Source organism: Chelonia mydas, chromosome 11 (genome assembly GCF_015237465.2).
Source record: "Chelonia mydas isolate rCheMyd1 chromosome 11, rCheMyd1.pri.v2, whole genome shotgun sequence".
Taxonomy (NCBI): Eukaryota; Metazoa; Chordata; order Testudines; family Cheloniidae; genus Chelonia; species Chelonia mydas.
Window position 1 is genome coordinate 26,163,379 of NC_051251.2, and position 19,950 is coordinate 26,183,328.

Consider the following 19,950-nt stretch of genomic DNA (forward strand, 5'->3'; position numbering starts at 1 on the left):
CTCATATCCTCGCAGAATTCCTCTGGGTAGTGTCTGACATCTTGGACACCTTTGAGGAGTTGTGGGCACTGTCTGGGGTTCTCTGTTTGATGTCCCCTTCTGGTTCCTTAATTTTTCAGCCTTTGACCTCATTCCCATTCCTGTTTTCTCCTTTGTCCCCCATAATCAGTTGGAACCTGGATAGAGTGGTCCCTCTGCCTTAGTTGAGGGGGAGGACCTTTAGTTATGGGTGGGCTTAGACCCACCTGTACAAGTACTTCAAATAGTACAGACTTTCCATCTTCAGGAATAAATGGGCAAAAGTCCTTGCAAAACCCTGTCACTGTTCAACAGTATAAAGAAGATTTGGGGTTTGGTATACGGAGACCTCAGCCCGCTTAATGCTATGGCAAAGACACCATTAAAAATCCTTCTAACTTTTTATTAAAGATACAGAAAAGGAGGGAAACCAGTTACAACATTTGAAATGCAAAATATTAAGTAAGGCTTTCATTTTAACAATATCCCTTGTTCCTTTCTCTTTACCTGGAGAGAGTTTTTAGATGGAAACCTCCCCTTGTTTGACAGTCTTTTAGAGGGTATCAAAGATGGTAATCTCTTTTCCCCAAAAGGACAGTTAAGGTTGAGGTGGGCTGGAGCAGTTGTTGTTGCTGTTAGTCTGATCACATTTCATCCCAAGTTAGTGGTTGAGATTCATCTGGAGCTGGCAGAGGGTGGTGATGTTATCTGGGTCCCCCTCTCTCCCCTGGTCTGGTCAAGATATCTCTTCGGATTAGGATAAAGAAGCTTCTGAGTTCCAGAAGATGGGGAAGGTAGCAGCCAGGATGGTGAGGCTTGCTTCAGTAGCCTACAACTGTTATTTTATCTCTTCCTCAAAAAAATTTTTTAAGGATGCAAAAAGGGGATGCTGATTGGAATAGCTCATCCTCTTGTTATTTATTGTCAACAAATTAGGCCTAATGTCCGATTTTGGTTCATTATTTTCCAGTTCCCCATCCGTTTATACAAGCATGATTTCAACACTGTCCTTGAACTTTCTAAAGGCCTATGATCTTGGGACTAATTTAGTCTCTCCGTGTTCTCTTTTACCTGCTTGTATCATTCTTTATTGAAAATGTCTTGACCTATTTTCCGTGGTAAATACCTAAGCAGGCAGACATTATAGCCCAATTGTCACAATCTTGTGGAAAAAATATATGATCATGTAATTGAAGACTGTGTTGTCATGCATATGCATAAGGGGTCTGAATTAAGGTTGTAGACTACCTTAATTCTTGCATTTCCTGACTTTTGAGTGCTTGGTGTTGGAGTCTTAATGTTCCTTTAACATAGGTTTTGTGTGTGTGTATGTTGCTGTTACAAGTTAAAGTGAGCTCACATTAGTCCCTTTTATAAAACATTTGCTACTTGTACCTTTTTTTCACATGTGGAAAAAAACAAAGCAAAGGTGTGAAGAGTTTATATATATGATACTTTTAAACATTCCAAAGGCAGCTGTGCACAACGTTAAGATTAAACCTGAAAACGAACAGGTGTGGGAGGAGCTCATGGTAGGGGATGGATGGTAGCCTAAAGAAGGGGTGTGTGAGGGATAGAGGAGTTGGAGAACTCTGTTTACACTACCTTAAATGTAATTTATAAACTTTTCCTAGAGAGAGCACTATCCATTGAATTGGATGGATTGGGACGCATTCTTTAATAGCTCCAGAATTTGGCTACCAGTAACAGTGTTTGGTAGAGATTACTTTATACCAAAGCCCTGGATCTAAAGAGCTCCTTACTCTAGGAGTTTGAATGATTGCCCAAACTTGTGCCTTGAGTCCATCTCTAATTTTAGTGTGTGATTTCAGGGATACCTCATAAGGTCAGAAGTGAATGGTTCTAGACAGCTGTGATGAATCTTGCAGTCTAATTTTCTTTAGTTGTTGCTATTAGTATATCATTTTTGAAGTTCTCCTTTCTAAAGTGCAAGTGATCATCTGGGTTGAAAATTAATGTGGTGAGACTGCTAGAAGTGATATAAAATAAATTTAGCTGGCATTTTTTTCAAAAGAACTGTATGAGGTAATTTAACCTACATGGCACTTTTTGAGCTGTTTGCTCATACTCTTTTACTTTTTAGTTTGATCAATAAAACGATTTAATGTTTGTAACTTGCAGATAGTGCTTGTGGTGAAATTTCCCCTTTCAACTGTGTACAGCAAAATTGTGATAGTCTACCTGGGTTCTTGAAGATCTCTGACATTTTTGTTGAGCGCTCATGAAAGAGCTGGATTGATTGCCCTGGAGACTGAAGTTCTCTGTGTACATGGTAACAACATGGTGGAAGGTCTGCCATATTGCTTGGCTAATGGGCCTCAACCCTAACCAAGGGCAAATGTCTCTGTGGGTGAGAGGGTAGTTCAGGCTCCATCATCATTCAGTTCTTCCTCAGCCATTCTGCTCACGGCCTGTCTTACATGGGGAAATTAACCAGGATAGCTATTGTGGATTAAATTGAAGTGGGAAAAAATGCCTTTTTTTCTACTCAGGAAGTTATTCCAGAATAGCCATAGCACTTTAAATTCACATCCTACCCTATTCCAGAATAACTTCCCAGTGTAGACAAGCCCCTACGATATCAAAAAAGGGGATCGTGCATGAGAGAGAGATGGAAAACCATTAACTAGAAACTGGATGAAGGCAACTACATAGGCTACTCGAGATCCGTGCTTTGAGACTATACCATGAATGCTTTATTACAACAGGTCAGTACATAGCTTTATGTGCCTCCAACTTTTTAAAAAATGATTGGTAATATATATTCTTATCTACAGTATTTCATATCTCAAGGATGAGATTTTTCTAATATATTTTATATTTATCTTGTATGTGTTTTACTTTAGTTTAAGAAGTGAATGTTCAGAGTTATGGAGATGTCAGGTACATAGCTTAAAATAAATCGGTGCAACAAGAAAACAGTGAGTCAAGCACATATATTTGAACAGCTGGCTACAGATGGCAGATGTGATTGCATGATTGACACGAGCATGACCATTATGTCAGATTTAGCCATTGATCAGTTACTTGGAGATCCCTGTAATGCTGTTTCAGAACAAATATTGTATTTTGGATTGGAAGTATTGCATTCTTTGATGGAAAGAGAGAGAGAGAAGAATTGGCTTCTGTTCTTCATGGCATTTAACTGAAAAAATCTTATTTTAAATGAAGATAGCTTAGCATTTACTTGTTTTTACTGATCTCTGAGAATGCTATCTAAGCTTCTGTCTTAAAAATGATTTACCTTTTAATGTCTTCCACATCAAAGGTTTATTTCAGATTAGCTGACATGTATTTCTTTGTAACCAATCCCATGTTGCTGCCAGAAGGAAGAAAAAGCAGAGTCCATTTTGTTAATGCATGCAAATCATTTTTCCCCTTACTTATTCACGTATTTTTCAGTGCACCATTTGCCATGGTATTTAGAAGCCATGGCTAACTTTGTTTCTGTGGCAGAATCATCCTCTGCAACCTGATAAAATCCCAGTGATAAAATCCCCAAAGCCAAATGTTTTTGTTTCGTTCCATAAACACATGCTTCACTTTGTAATCATATTTGTTTCTAGCACACACAAAAGCATTCATATCTTTCAAGCTGAAAATCTTTGTAATTCTTCAAGTAAAAGACCAGTCTACTAACTGGCTAGACCTTCCGCTCCTGGGCTTCTTTCTTTGGTAACTGCTATGCTTCAGTTTATTTGCATTTTCAGCACTTAGCTGAAGCCCAGCTATTTTCTTTCCAAATAATCAAAATGTGCTAACAACACTCAAGATTGATATGGGGCTGGTTAGACAGCAGTGCAGGGCTTTTAAAACTGATGATGATTTGAATTCATTTGGTCTGTCTTCAGTGATCTTTACCCCTACGGTTAGAATGGTAGGAAATTGTGATGAACTTTGACACAGATTCCTTTTCAATCATAGATTGGGTTAGAAATATGGATCTTCTGTCTTAAATTCTGGAAGAGAGGGGGAAGAGCTCAGGATTACATTAGTCACATTTTAGCCCATTGTTTCCTACCACTTTCTTTAACTTTATCCAATTAAATGAGCTAAATACGTAGGAAATTTGAGGGCAACATGTGCCACTCCATTTTTGCTAATGACTGGGAACAGACTTTCAGACACTAGATGTGTTGTTTATTCATTGTTTGTTCACTGAAATACATCATTTCTGTTGCATTGGACATCTTCCCTAATTTAAACAGCCATGCCTTTTATCAGGGTGCCTATTAAATGGGTTCTGCCTTCTTTTTGCTTTGGCTATAGGTTTTTATCATTTTCTAAAACATTATTTTGTGTTTTTTTTTTTTTTTTTAATTTCAGCAGGCAAAACCTTATGTCTTTGATAGAGTGTTACCGCCAAACACGACCCAGGAACAAGTTTATAATGCCTGTGCCAAGCAGATTGTTAAAGGTAAGTGATGTCACAATTGCTCTCTATTACAGCAAATGTAAATGTTAGGTTTTTTCCTGGCTTTAAATATAAAAGCTGTATTGTTCCATTTATATTGGAGTTCAACCCCTGGTAGGAACAAGCTTTTAAATGAGCTTTAGAAGCAGTTTCTGCTAACGTAGGTTAAACACAGTTTGTTTAGTGAGCGTGGAATCCTTTTAAAACACTGTCGGAAACTATTTTCTCCACTAGGTAAAACAATAGGCAAACACCTCGTCTAGAAAATGGCTTTCTAAAATTGGTTTACATGTTTTTGTCTACTGTACTGTGACTAAGGAAACTGTACTTTAACCCATGTTAGCAGGAACTGATTTCGAAAAAAAATCCCACAAAACAGTCGTAGAGACTGCTTTCTAAAAACTTTCCTAAATGTGGGCAGGACCATAGGACAGGGCCTGGTCACCTGTCCAACTGAAGATGATAGTGGCTTCAAGAAAGATGAGAAACTTCAGTTTTGCTAAAAGGATGGAGATCAGCTGCTGCTGAGATACTTTACTAGAACAATTTATGGCCTCAAAGATGTCTCTTGTCTAAGAACATGAAGGGCTTGATTCTGCTGCTATTCCCATTAAAGGGAGTTAAACACATAAAAAGCGTACATCTACACTGTAGCTAGGAGCATGCCTCCCAGCCTAGGTAGACAGACATGCATTAGTTCTGCTCAATCTAGTATACTAAAAATAGCAATGTGGACTTTGAGGCATGGGTAGTGGCATGGGCTAGCCACCAAAGTGTGAGCATGCCTGACCCCCTGAGTTTGAGCTTGGTTGGCTAGCTCATTAGCATGCTAGCTCAAGTAGAGCTTGCATGTGTCTGCCTGCCTGCCTGCCTGGGCTGGGAGTCACGCTCCAAGCTGCAGTGTAGACGTACCGTAGTGACTATCAGATTGCACATCTGCATCTGAAAAAAAAATACTATGTCATTTCAGTTTTATGATTTAACTTGAAAACCCTGAACTTATTCGACACCCACTAAGGTTGTGATCCAGAGATGCTGAGCAGTAGCAGGTGGCCATGTAGTTATTCAGTACCTCTCAGGGTCAGCCCAGATCTGTTTCATAATGGCAAATAAGACACCCAGTTTGATGATTGTGCTTTTAGGATGTTGAAATCATTTGACAGCCTTGCTTGAAGCTTTTTAACGCTCCTTTAGGGTGTTATAAACTGTCCAGAGGTGCATTGGCTTGTTGTTTAAATGCAGTGTTACTCTCAGTGTGAGGCATGCTCCCTGGGGGTGTGAAGGGCTGGCTGGGGAAATGTGGACCGACCTCTCGGTTATTCTCCAGAGTCTCACTCTCCTTCCCCCCCACCCCCCCAAATGAAAGCTGTGTCTTCAGCTGTTATGGCTGTAAAGGAAATCTTCAAAACATGAAGTGAGTGTAACAGATGGATATCCATCTACCCGAGTTCATAGAGAGCCTGAAATAACAGCTCTGAGGTATGAACTGCCTCATTCTTTTTAGTGGGGTTTAACGCCGATGCCAATGATGTTGTTTTAAATATCAACGTTAACTATTTCACGGGGCTCAAGGTATTTTTTTTTTTTTTTTAAAAAAAGTGGTATCCTGTTATGAAGGTCTACACCCAATACTTTCCAAAGGAGGGGGCCCAATTGTAGGGATTGTGTAAATTGGGAAGGGTCTACCTTTAACAACACAATGGGAGTTGGGTTGGGGCAGTAGGGGAGCGATTGGTTTCATTTTCCGGAACTGGGGCTCAGCTTTCAAACGTTTTTGGAAAACGCTGGTTTAATGTATTCCGTTGAAGATATTTACTGATGTTATCTTGCTGGCATCCTGGGTGCCAGACTCATTGTTTTTATGTTTAAGTAGCTTTCCAATAGTTATCTTGTATCCTTATTCAAAATATACTCACACAGGACCCAGTGGTTTCATTGTGATTAATATAATTCTAGAGAATGCCAGCTAGCTTAATGACTGACCACTGGTTTCTAAAATGGTTATAATAATTGCATTGACAGTAGAATTTTCTAAATGAGGACTTTTAGCAAAAGATCAGAAAAACAGCAGTCCTTTTTAATAAACAGCAATAGCTGAGTCAAATTATTTTCATATCCCTATGTATATGGAACATATGAAACCATACACTTTTGTACAGAAACAATCTATGTAGGACAATAATCTAGATTTTTAGAGGCATTTGTTAATCTCTCCAGTGTAGTGATTTTTTTAAAATCCATTTTTTTGGGAAGGATTATAATATGCAGTGGTGGGTTGTATAGTCATTTTTTCTTTTGCTCTATTTTCCAGCCTCCTGTTGCTTTCCACTCTCATCTGGTCTTTTATCATCAGAAAAAAGGCTTCAGCTTTTTTCCTATACAGAGAGATGATTAGGTCTGAGGTCTTTGTCTTTCATGCACTGTCCTGTTAGAAGAATACTGCTGACTGAAAGGAATTAAACACCATGGTTACTAGACATTGTTGTTAAACTACGTGGTCAATATGTAATGGCCAACACTAGCTATTCAGTGGGCTTCGCTTTTTAGTTGTAGCAATTTTTACTGTGTGTGTGCAGCCTTGGAGGAAGAGACAATGAATTGTTTTAATGATTTCTTTGTGGTAATTGCTTTCTGGGTAGTTCTCATTGAATAGCCTATTGACTATCTCTTTCCATTACTTGTGTACTTTTTTGAATATTTAATTATAGAACTGTAGGTGGAAGAGAAATACTATTATACTGCCTACCTCTAGGATAATTGATTCAACAATATTTTTAAAACTGTATATTATTTTAGATTATATTTAATATTTGAAAGTCTTGCCTTAGGACCTTGTACCAGATATAAATACCAGTAGTCTGTTTAAACAGAATGAGCAGAGCAAGCTTTTTTTTTTTTTTTTTTTTAAATAAACGGTTCATGAATTCTGTAAGGAAGGCATTTTTTCTTCACAGAAAATAGGAGCACTGAAGTTATTTTTTTAAATTTAAAAACACATGCAAGAAAACTTTCATTATACAGAGTCTACAAAGAGGTTTAAGGACACAAGTGGCCTTATTTTCAAGTTTAAGTGTTTCTTTTTACAGGCCATTCTTTAGCACTGCTTAAAAAAAAAAAAAAAAAAGAAACTGTGGAAAGGAGCAGACAGACTCTGTGAGAGGGTATAAGTATGAGAGGGCTAAGTAGCAAGGACAGGAATGATAACAAAGGAGAAAAATGAATGGAATGGGCCAGAGAATGTGGTCCCATATGACATGACAGTCAGTGGTCAGCATGCATTAATATTTACTACACAGTACAAGCTGAATGGCTGAGCTCACTGTGTCAATGGAGGGAAGCAGGGAGGGCAGGCATGTGGGTACAGAGGGATATCGTGGATTAAGGAGTAGTGTTGTTTGGATTTTAATGAGTTTGAAGAAAAGAATAACACTTAAAATGTGTTTGTAGAGAAGGGTTGGGTCAGGAATTAAGTGACTTGGAGGGGCACGTGTGTGTGTGTAAATGTGTACAGACCACCTCTCACTCCATGACCCTTTGCAGGAGCTGCAGTCAACGAAGGCAATATAACTGACAAAGGCCAGAGCAAAAATCTCTCTTACGAAGGAAGAGGACATTTTACATGGAAAGCTTTCTACTGTGGAACCTTCTCTGTTTATATATTGCAGCAGAACCCTAAATGTTCTAGGCTCTGTCTCAAAGCAGAGGAAGATATTCCATGTCACAAAGAGACTACAAGCCAAAAGAGCAGAAAACAAGAGCGAGAGAAAGGGAGAGAAAATAGAAAGTGATAAGGGCCAAGTGTGTATGTGCAGATGTATGCATGTGCACACATCCATCCAAATGTGGTGTAAGAGAACCTGAACCTAGAACTTTCAGGGCTGTAGTAGTCAGGACCAATCCCTTGAAGCAAATGCCATATTTTATTCTGGAGCCAGTGAAGGTTGCATAGCAATTGTGTAATATGCCATTAGTCTGGATTGTGCCCCGGTATATCATAACGAATAGCTCTGTCACACCTTCCCTGTAATCTGGGGTGTCCCTTATAATGCCTTGCTACTGTAGCCTCCAATCTGGATGGCTCACAAACAGCCTCCAGCGTGTAGTCACTCCCAGATATGGCTGTGTGCTGCAGTCAGCCATGCCTTGGCTCTTACCAGCCTTGGTTATACTTCAGGGTGATCCCAACATACTCCCAGTCCCTGCTGTTCCCCAGAAATATATGTCCTGCACTGCCCAGCCCTCTCCTCAACATTGCAAATGTATTTAGTCCATTATACCGTTAAAGGAATACTACGCTATTTTATTATTTTAAATAGCGTACCCAAACAGTCCAATTTAAATGCACTGGATTAGATAAAACAGTAAAACAAGTTTATTAACTACAACAAGACAGATTTTTAGTATAAGTAATGAGACTCAGAAGTGGTTACAAGAAAAATAAAAATATAACTTTTTTTAGTTCCTAACTTGACAAACGATATTCAATTTCAAGCAAAGTTTCCCACCATATGCTGCAGCAGATTACTGACCAAACTCCTAGGTCAGGACCCCTCCTCCAGAGTCCAATGGCTGTTTCCTTTTGTCTTCACAGGTGCAGAGAATGAAGTGGGCAGGGAGAGAGAGAGAGGGATCCCTTGGGCTGTCTGCCCCTTCTTTTTATAGTCCTGTCCCCCTTCCCTTTCAGAAGCATTTCCATCTGGGAGTCAAGGGGAGAGGCAGGCTGGTGAAGAAAGGAAGCTACATGCAGTATTTTTGCTAAGATGTATATTTTTATCCCAGTCCTCTTCCTTGCCAAAGAATGGTCACTTAGCACGTCATGGTCCATCAGCCTTGTTGACACCTGGCTGAGGCGTCAGCTTGCCCTTTTTCTCTGAGGAACGGCTTAGCCTCTCCCCAGATTTATCTTAGAAACGTGCTTATGTTCATAACTTTACGTATAATGTTATGTGTATTTTGGCATGATATTATTGATCAGCAAATTGAATTTTTAAATATCTCACAAGCCATACCCTGTGTGACCCTCCTCTCCTCCACCCCCTTCCCACGAGATGTCAGCTGCTCGCTGCGTTCCTCCTCCACCCCCATCCCCAGCAAGGCTCCCCTCCTTGCCATATCCTTCTCCACCCTGTGAGGCCACCCCCCACCTTGGGAAAAGGAGGGGAGGAGGGATTTGGCGAGCAGTGGCTGGGGGGGGCTGAGTGGGGAGGGGGTGGGGCCCAGGGGAAGCTTCACCCACTGCCCTTGCCTCTTCACCACAGCACCCCAACCCGAGTATGGTGCCCTGGGATGTTGCCCACCCCTAAGGTCGACTCTCTGGTTCTCCCTCCCACTTTAAGTACCACCACAGCTATTTCCCAGATTCTCGTTGCTTTAGGCATTCCTCCCTATCCACCCACTCACAACAGCCCTCCCAGGCTGCCCCAGGCATTGTCCGTTGCCTCTAGACCAACAGATAGAAACTCAACATTTAAGTTTCTAGGGCAAGCCATTTTAAAGTTTTGATTATCCACAAAAGTTAAGAAAATGTTAAATGAGAGACTCCCCCCTCTTTTAACCATCATATCTTCTAAACACCTTGTCTGATGTGCCTCAAGCTCTCTAGAAAAGTGACATTAAAATCGCACCCATGAAATTACAAGTGAACTTGTTTAGTTTTGGTGTAGGTAGGTATAATAGTGGTCAGAATCAGGGCCTATAAATAATTGAAGGCTAGCTGCAACCAGACCTCTGGGAAGGCTGTTGTGTCTATAATATTCAGGCTAATACTGCTGTAGGCATTTCTGTCTGCCCGAGCTCACACTTCATTTAACTGCAAATCAATAAGACGCTTCTTCCAAAAAGGAATTCTGAATGAATGTTGTGAAATAATAAAGAGAAACTCAGACCTGTTTAGAGGCCCCTTGGTAAATGTAATGGGCTGTGCTGAATTCATGGACTTGTTTGTTTATACCAGAGTAGACTTCTTTTAATACCCATTTTCCATTTGTGAATTTATTATGGGCCTTCTCTCGCTAGGGAAGGGGGGAAATTACATTTTATTTCTGTGATATTTTTATATATGGAAAGAGGAGAAACGATCTGAGTACAAATGTGTTTTAATCACCTTGATGCACAGATACTCTGGTGCTCTGCATCATTATCTGATTATTTGAATTCAGGGCCTGAAAAATTTACCCAGTACTACTAGCCTGAGTTCTTAAAAATCCATGAGTGTTATGAACATCTGTGTATATTTCCCCCACACCTGCCTGAAGATCTTGCTTACGTTGTAAATAAACAAACAATTATGCAATGTTGTGTGCAGTATTGAGGTATAACATTGTACCAATCAACTTTCTTTTTAATATTTTTTTTAAAATATAACTTTGCTCCTTTTCTATTTTTAGTCTTATTGTACATCAGATCATGGTGTCTCTTCACTTGAGTTGTCTTCAGTCTCTACTCCCTCCTTTTTCTTTTTTTCACCTTTCCTGTTCATTTATCATTTTCAACTGTCTCCCTGTATTTTCTCTCTCTTGTCCCACTTTCCCCTCTTCATCTCCATCTCCCTCCTAATGTATCCTGTTAATCTTTCTCCTCTTCTCTCTGGGCCCCCCTCCATGCACATATCCTCCTAATACCCATCAACCTGCACAGAAACAGAGGTTGGAAATCTTATCAGATACCTAATAGCCAGAGAGGACTAAACCTAAAAGCCAAAGACTGCTAGGAAAGATGGAGGGCCCATTGTCAAAGGGCAGTGCCGAGATGAGGATTCATTTTCCCTCATCCTGTATGCACCAGAGAAAGGACAGAGTACTGGGGTTCCTACGAAGTTATTGTCCCTGGACCCTGCTTGGGATTCTGAGCTGGAGGTTAGTTTAAAAAAATAAAACATAGTTCGTTGACCAATTTGAAGTCTCTATTCAGCCTTTTCTATATTCTAGAAGGGTGGGGAGAGCATTTTTATTTCTTGTGTACACACGGGCTCTCGCTCTTTCCCGGGCTCTCTTCGCCCTCCCCGCCTGGCTGCTACAGTGGCAGGTGGCATGTCTCTGGTACTTAATACCGCTCCTCAGTGGCAAGAGGTGTGTCAGAATGGGACACAGTGCCACACTGAGGGTGTAGCTACACAGCAAAAGCTGTGCACAGGTGAGCCAACCCAGGCAAGCTTGAATCCTATTGCAGTAAAGACACCTCTGTGTGAGCTTCGGAGCAGGCTAGTGAGCAGAGTAAGTACCCAGTGTCCATGCTGGGTTTGTACTATCCAGAGCAGGTGTGGGCTACGCTGGCTCCAGTGCCTACCTCTGCCACCGCTGCGTGAAACTACAGCAATAGAAACTGAGATGTTCATTTTTCACTTTGTGGCAGTATAGGGAAACTCTGAGCAGCCACAGAGGCTCTGGAGCTGTCCCTCTGCAGTGACCTAGGAAGACAGCACTGCCTTGGTTATACTCGATTCATATTCAGTGATTTGATTTGCTTGTTTACTGGCAGCCATAAGGATTAGAAATTTAAGTGGTGTGTGTATTTTAGTGTGTTGTAATAAAAGCTGCGTAAGTATATGGTCATTGTCTAGAAAAGCTTCCTACTCTCATAGGTAAGTGAGCTTTCACCTTGCTAACACTCCTGGGAGATTCCTGTATTTATATTTGTAGAAACTAATACTTGGTGGTATGTTTTTGTTTTTTAGAGTGCTTATCTTTTGTGTGATAACTCCTTGTTTAGAACTTTCTGGTTACTCCATTATTTATTTATTTTTAGATTTTATAAAAACATGTATAGGCATCCATTCTATAAATTAAAAACATAGTGCTAACAACACATTATAAAGGATTGTTTATCCTGCCTTAACAGATAAAATATTCACCAGCAAATGTAACCAGAATAAAATAAACTCTAAATCCTCCAGCTCTCAGGGTGCCCCCTCCGCACTACTCCCTGGAAAATTAATGAAGCTGTAAATATTGCCAATGCCATGGCTATGGGAAATGGTAGGTATCAAACTTATATCTGAGTTTTTCATTTTCTCTCCAGCACTTGATAAATTTAGGGGGTACAGATGACTTTCTAATTATCAAAATTAGATCTTGTAAAGAAATCCCACGTTTTTCATTAACATAGTGACTCAGTGCATCTATGTCCTTTTCTATTTCTTTCCACAAATCTCTTGATTTTATTATTGACTTTTGATCAATGTAAATAGTGATTTGCTAAACACTCTTTTCTGAAAATGCAGTATTTAAGACAACAATGTGGATTTTGATTATTTTCTTCTTTCCTGCAGATGTTCTTGAAGGCTACAATGGAACAATTTTTGCTTATGGACAGACATCTTCAGGAAAAACACATACTATGGAGGTAAATTAGCAATATTTTATTGTAATTGAGTAGGAATTTGGGAATTAAATGGAATCAGTTGTTTCAGACAATCTGGATGCCTAGAAAAATGAATTGTACTTCTGTGGCATATGTCTTGTTTATAATGCTTGCAGAAATTTCTTCAGTGTGGAGTTTTCTCAAGGATTTTTATTGATAAGTAGCTGAAATAAGGAACAGTGAATGATAAGTGCAAACTGCAGCTTCTCCAGATGTATCATACGAGGTTAGATGTATGTATTTTTAGAGGTTTTGAATGGGATTTGTTAATCACAAAACAAAAGCAATAATAAGCGTTTGTGTACTCATCTTGCATGCAGCATTGTGAAAATTCATCCTTCAATTTTTGTTTTTTTCCTTTGCAATCCTCTTATGGGAATTCTACTCATGCATGCTGCAGCATAAAAAGCTGAGCTTTTGAATCATTGCTCTTGAAGAGAGGAATGCAAGGCCAAAGGCTGAAGTCCCTGTGTATATCCATGTTTCCAGCACAGAGAAGTATAATGTGGTCTGCAGTCTCAGGGCATCTTTCCCTTAACAAGGGGAAGGTACCCTACAAGCAGAGGCAGTTAGATGATATTTTGATCTCTTGATCTAATCCTCTGAATCTCTACAAACATTTAATTGTGTGATGGGTTTACTTACGTGTGATGCAGTCTGCGTGTTGGGCTGAGATCTGTCTCACAGCAAGAGCCTCCCAAAGTCAGTATATAAGAAACTGGATAACGTTTTTCCACCATATTTTCAGTTCAAGCTACAAACCGTAAATAGAGGGCTGTGAGGCTGTGAAAGAAGCAGCTCCAACCAGGAAAGAAGTCCTACTCAAACTTGTTTAGCAGCATCAGGCAGATTTGCTGCATGATTAATACAAGTGACCTAATTAACCTAAAGGTGTAGGGGAGAAAGCCAGTAATATTTTCTTCAGCTTTTTAATTTTTGTTTTGTTTTCAGGTGTTTGTAGAATTGCTGTTTGTTTAGCACAATTGCTCCTTTACAGAGGGATTTAATAACTGATGGCTCATGTCTAATTAAGCCTGCCCTTGCTTCCTTTTTGAAATTGAGGGCTGGAGTGGGAGGGGAGACGAAACATCAGCTCAATCCACACAGATGGTGGGATGACTGAATAATCTACCAGCTCAGAATGTAATTAAATCAAAATGTCAGCAGGGCTTGGTGCTTTCACGTACTGTGAGGAAAGATCTCTTCAAGTCAATTTATATTCAGAATTACAGACTCTGATAAGGAAAACTGCCTGCTGTGGAAAAAGGGGTATTTTCTTCCTTTTTTAATTTTTTTAAAAAAATTAATAAAGCCACCTGTCACATTTAAAGAGGAATCATGTCTTGTTTTCAGCTTTAATCCCTCTTTTTAACCCAACATCCTCTTGTAATGCCATTACAATACTTTAAAGGGGGAAAACATAAGCTGATCTAAAATTGAAGAAATATTAAATCCTCAAGGTGAAGCTTTTATGGTGGATTTTCTGCAGTATATGTGAGGTATCTCACATTTCAGTAAAAGCGGCAAAGAGTCCTGTGGCACCTTAGAGACTAACAGACGTATTGGAGCATAAGCTTTCGTGGGTGAATACCCACGTCGTCGGATGCATGTCACATTTCAGTGTTACACTTAACAGGACAAAGTAGTACAATGGAGCTATGGTAAACCATGTCTTGCATTTGTAACTTGCATAGGGAAGCCTGAGAGAGCCACACTGAACTAGATAAGACTCGTATCAATCTGCATTTGTAGGGAGGTACCTTTTTTCTTTTGTCCACTAATCTCACATGAGCTTACATTCAGTTGATTCACATGGGCTTTGAGCTCACTCTGGACTCTTCAGAAGCAAGTCTGCCATAGGTCCTCGTTATTGTATCAACGGCCTGAAATCAGAGCACTGCCTCAGCGTTACACGTTGCTAGTGGCTGCTTGTCTCCCACGTTAAAATGTGGGAAATAATCTTCCCTTATTGAAATGAAGGGTTTTAATGAGCACAGCTTTGCTGTTCTGGTGGCTTCACTGACAGCGCTGTCAGGATGGCAGCAGTAGAACTTTCCTCTAACCCTTCTTGAGGTTACAGCTGGGACACCGAGAGTTTTGTAGCTTTAACTTCTGTGTTGCCAGGCCGCCGTGGTTTCTTCTGCCTTCCAACGTTGGCATGAATGGTGTGCTTTTTTTTTTTTAATTCTAATACAGTGGAACCTGCTTCAGTGAACTCTGATTTTAGTGAAACGCGATTCATCGTGAGATAGAATACAATTTCCTCCTCTTTCAGTGTGCACACCATGTGCAAATGTTAATAAATCCCACTATGCTGAGCCTCTTGAAAAAAGTATTTCTGTGTGGCAGGAGGAAAAATGTCTTTGCGAGCATGATCTTGCTTCCATTGAAGAAAGTACCTGCTGACCTCAATGTCTTTGCGAGCATGATCTTGCTTCCATTGAAGAAAGTACCTGCTGACCTCAATGGAAACAGGGTCTGGCCCTAGAAGAGGATTACAAAGTGTGTACTGGGTGTTCAGTTTGCATGCACACTTCATTTATCCTTTTTTCACATAGACCCTTTGTTTTCTGGGACTGGGCTATGTGTGTGAGGAGAGGGTGGAGCACGAGAGCTCATTAGGGAAAGGAGAACTTTTTATTTTATGTTTTTACATTGTCATTTATTTGGGGTGAGATGGAGTGTGTGTAAGATATTCTCTTCCCATTAGAGAAAGCACACTCCAAGCAGTACTATTGGGCAGGTGTGCTTGCAAAGCTGATTGCAGACTGATCCAAAGGGCAGGAATTAATGGCATTAAAGTTATACTGCAGCGCCAGTTCAGTAATAGCGTGTCTTAATGGCACAGATATAGGCAATGAGGCATGAGCCCTTTGGTGGCAAGGTAAAGTATGGGATCATCTCCACTCCCTTCCCCTCCCCCCCCAAAATAATCAGGGATTCAGAAACAATTTATATTTAATTTTAATATATCACCTCTATTTTCCTTCTCACTGACTGCTGCGAACCACTGTACTGAACAATGCAAGCTTCTCATTCCTTGAGGAGCTGAATGGTTTTGCCATACATATATAGGCTTGGCAGAATTTGATTTTTTTTTCCCCATCAGATGATGTCAATGTTTATTTTGAGCATTTCTACTTCCATTGATTAAAATTTTCAGTTGTGTGAAATTATGGGGTTTAAGTATTCTTTTTTTTTTTTTATTTAAATGTTCCAAGTTGTGGGAAATTATGAGATCAGACAATTATTTAATGACAGACGTTGAGAGTCAAAAAGTTTAAACTTTGACCATTAAATCACAAATTGTCAATATATACAGAGTAAATATAATTAAATCAAACACCAAGTTGTCAGGCATTTTTCTTACCTTGCCTATCTGTAAATTTTAATTATTGTCAATGGAAATACTTTTACAGTGGTTTGTATTTGTATGGTGAAATCATGTTTACTAACATTTACCAATAAAAATCTAATTCTTCCAAGCCAAACTATATAGTGGTTAACGTTGACTTTTGTATAAATACCAAAACATATACACGTTTTAACATTAATTGAATATTCATGGTCTAAATGTAGCTGAGCTCTGCTTTTCTAGAAAGGGGCATTTAGCAGTATAACTGATTCGGTTTTTCCCTAGGATCTGTAATTCAAGGGCAGAAAACTAGTGGATACTTTGAACAAAACCCTTGAGATAGACAGCTATATATATAGAACATACCAGTTTTCATGTTTAATTTCTGTCATACTGGCTTAATGTTTATAAGATGACTGTCACTCCACCCGCTCCAGTGTATTTAAATGCAGCAAGTTGTGTCTTCAGGGACTGTATCTGAAAACAGTAATAATAGCTGACTGATTGGTAGGACAGTTGTATATGACAAACCAATAAGATCCCAGAAATCTGTACATTATATAAAAAGCTGTATAACTAGTCTGTAAATTCATAGTTTTTTCTTCCTAACTTGCTCTGATTTTTGTGTGTGTTGCTTTTATAGTTGAAATGGGTTTTACTCATAGAAATGACTACTGACCATATTTTTAAAATGATTTCTCATGATTCATGGCAACATGGATATCTACCCAATTTTTAAAAGTAAGGGTATGATCGTGAAATCAACATCTTCTCTGATGTTGACCATTTTTATTCGTGATGTTAACACTTTTGTATGGGGTTTGTTTTTGCAGGCCATATCTTTGAGTCCATATGTTTTTCAATAATAATCCATAATCACTGGAAAAATCCTTTATATTGTATCATCAGGCCCTTTCTTTAACTATGTGTGAACGTAAATGACTGCACAAGGTGTGAGATCTTTTTCTGTTATGTTCATAGAAAGATTTTATTTCAAGCTCTCATCATAATTCACTTAAGGTTGATTCATCTGTATAAAGGAAAGCAACTGAAAGATGTCATGCAGTTAGGGAAACTGTTTTTACTTAATATTTGGAACTGCTTGATAGGGCATAGGAAGCTGGCTGTGCCCACTAATACAGAGAATGGTCCTGTTTGGAAGACTGCATCTTGACAACTTGGCCTGACAAGCCACAGTGTAACCAAAATACCCTCCTTCCCAGATCTCTTTTGGCTGCCTGCACCAGTGAAGAGTCTGATGAATGCAGCTTCAGGAGATTTTTTCTTTTCTATTTTGGCACACACAAACAACCCTTTCCAAGTTACAGTTTGCCGTTGTGTCTTTAGGGGAAGCTGCACGACCATCAGCTAATGGGAATAATTCCAAGAATTGCACATGACATCTTTGATCACATCTATTCCATGGATGAAAACCTGGAGTTTCACATAAAGGTAAATGCAAAATGACATGTTATGTAATGGGTCAGATGGAAGACAATGAACTGGACGGTAAAACTCCGTTTTGTTACAAAATGTAACATTTCACTGCAGAGTTTTTCATTTTTCCTTAGGTGATTCAAAGACCCATTAATATAAAAGAGGTTTTTGTATAGGAATCCGATGTAGTTGTGTCTGCCGTAGTTAGACTATGGGAAATATCCTTGCTGGAATTTTTTTCTGTTTGTATTTCTTTCAGATCTCTGTAATAGTATAATGCACTGTTTCTCTATATTCCTTCCCTAACTCAAATACATGGAGTTTCAGATCAGCCCTTGTTGTTAGTTATTAACAGTTTGGTATGCATGGCACTTTACTGAGAGACTATAGAGCAGGGGTGGGCAAACTGCAGGCTGCGTTCAGCCTGTCAGACCTTTTAATCCGGCCCCGTTGCAGCCGGAGAGCGGGGTCGGGGGCTTGCCCCACTCCGTGCATGCTGTGGCTCCTGGAACCAGTGGCATGTCCCCCCCGCCTCCTATGCGGAGATGTGGCCAGGCGGCTCTGCGCACCGCCCCGTCTGCAGGCACCACCCCTGCAGCTCCCATTGGCCATGGTTCCTGGCCAATGGGAGCTGCAGAGCCGGCGCTTGGGGCGAGGACAGCATGTGGAGACCCCTGGCTGCTCCTATGTTTAGGAGCGGGAGGGGGGACATGCCGCTGGTTCCAGGAGTTGTGTGGAGCCATTCTAAAACAAATTGGCAACAGAGTTATGAGTGTAGCTTATTTTTTCCATAGAATAAAATTATTCAGATAAAATGGAGCCTAACTATACAAATACTCACTGGACAAAACTTAATCCGGATACTAGTAGCCACAACTCCATTAACTTAAATGGGGTTTTGCTTGTTTGTGCCAATGCTGAGTTAGCCCTTTATTTTGAGGTTTTTGTTCATTGTCTCTCCCAATTTTTTTTTTTTTTTTAAACAAAGCATCGTTTCTCTTCAGCTCACTCCTCCTTTTGGTCCTGATTCAGAAAGCGCTTATGCAGGTGCTTAACTTTAAGGATGGGCTTAACTTGGATTAACTAGATTAATACAGATGTTGTAGTAAACCTGCTAAAAGTGTCGTCTTGTAATGTATATCAGTATAGCTTTCGCAAATGTCAAAGTGGTACCTCACTACATATGCTAAAGTAACATTTGAGCTTATTAATTTTCTGTGATCTCAGTTTGCATTTTCAATTCTGCATATCTCAAGGGACTTCGTGAAAGAAAAGAACAAAGGTAGATTTATTCACCTTATTTTGTTGATGGACCAGTGTGAAATTACCCTTCACTGGGTAGTACTGTACACCTTTTTAGTGGAGTCATTTGCCTCCTCTTATTTTCATAGATATGGCAGTGTAGGTAAAGAACAACACTTTTGAGTCAGTGCTATAAATCTAAAACAGACACTTGTTTTGCACTAGGTTTCTTACTTTGAAATTTACTTGGACAAAATAAGGGACTTACTTGATGGTAAGTAACAACATGCTGTTTTGTTCCCCACTGGCTGGGTTGTGGGGAGTTTGGGGAATGTGTTTCTTTCCTATTTATAATTGATTCAATGCTGTCGAATTGAAAAGCTTGAATTAAATTTACAGTTGAAAGACTGAATTTCTAAATTTTATTTAAACTGGCTTAGGTTATCTGATTATCTGTCTCTTACTTTATGATAATAGAAGAGGCATTTGAATTGTTGAGACACTGTGTGCCACAGCTTTTCTGTGTAAACGAGGATGTTTCAGTGGTGTACAAAATCCAAGTGCCAGAGGTGCATTTGTGTCCAGTGTCGATATACATAGCTTGCTTATAAGCTATAGACTTCTGAGATTTTGTACTTTCTTGCCAACCAGACTACTTCTGAGTCCTGCAAACTAACATTTTCATGCATACTGTACATGTAAACCTCATGACTTACAGCCAGTTTGCAATTGAAATGCAGACTTTATACAGTATTTGTCAGAAGTTAGGTTAGATTTACATAATTAAATTTTAGCCCAGAGTATGAGAATAGACCAAGCTTTAATCAGTGTTTTTACTATGTTTCTGTTGGTTAGAAGAACTTGGGAACATTACAAAAATAATAGATTGTTTCAACTGTTGTTCCAGCCTGCACCTATTCAGTTAGTCTGGAGATGTGGGAGGGGGGTAAACTGTAATATTAACACAAGAGCAGTGAAGTTGGCTGGAACTCTATTAAGCCTTGGAAATATTTGCTTTGTTCAGGAAATCCAAGTTGGTTTCATGTTTCTTCAATACGTGTTTATACTGATTGGAGCATGCAACAAAAGCTCTCAGCCATGAAAA

The 19,950-nt window shown here is 39.6% G+C and overlaps 1 protein-coding gene across 4 annotated transcripts in view; it reads left to right on the forward strand.

Annotated features, from left to right (window-relative positions):
- The window catches only part of KIF5C (kinesin family member 5C), a 143,459-nt gene that overhangs the window by 38,215 nt on the left and 85,294 nt on the right, over positions 1 to 19,950 (forward strand). For 3 of the 4 annotated variants that reach the window (XM_037912495.2, XM_037912496.2, XM_043525082.1), the window contains exons 2-5: positions 4,366 to 4,456; positions 12,720 to 12,793; positions 17,514 to 17,618; positions 19,071 to 19,119. In XM_037912495.2, the coding sequence (XP_037768423.1) occupies positions 4,366 to 4,456; positions 12,720 to 12,793; positions 17,514 to 17,618; positions 19,071 to 19,119 (319 nt within the window). The remainder of the gene's footprint in view (positions 1 to 4,365; positions 4,457 to 12,719; positions 12,794 to 17,513; positions 17,619 to 19,070; positions 19,120 to 19,950) is intronic. The other variant, XM_037912497.2, reaches the window with a different exon arrangement.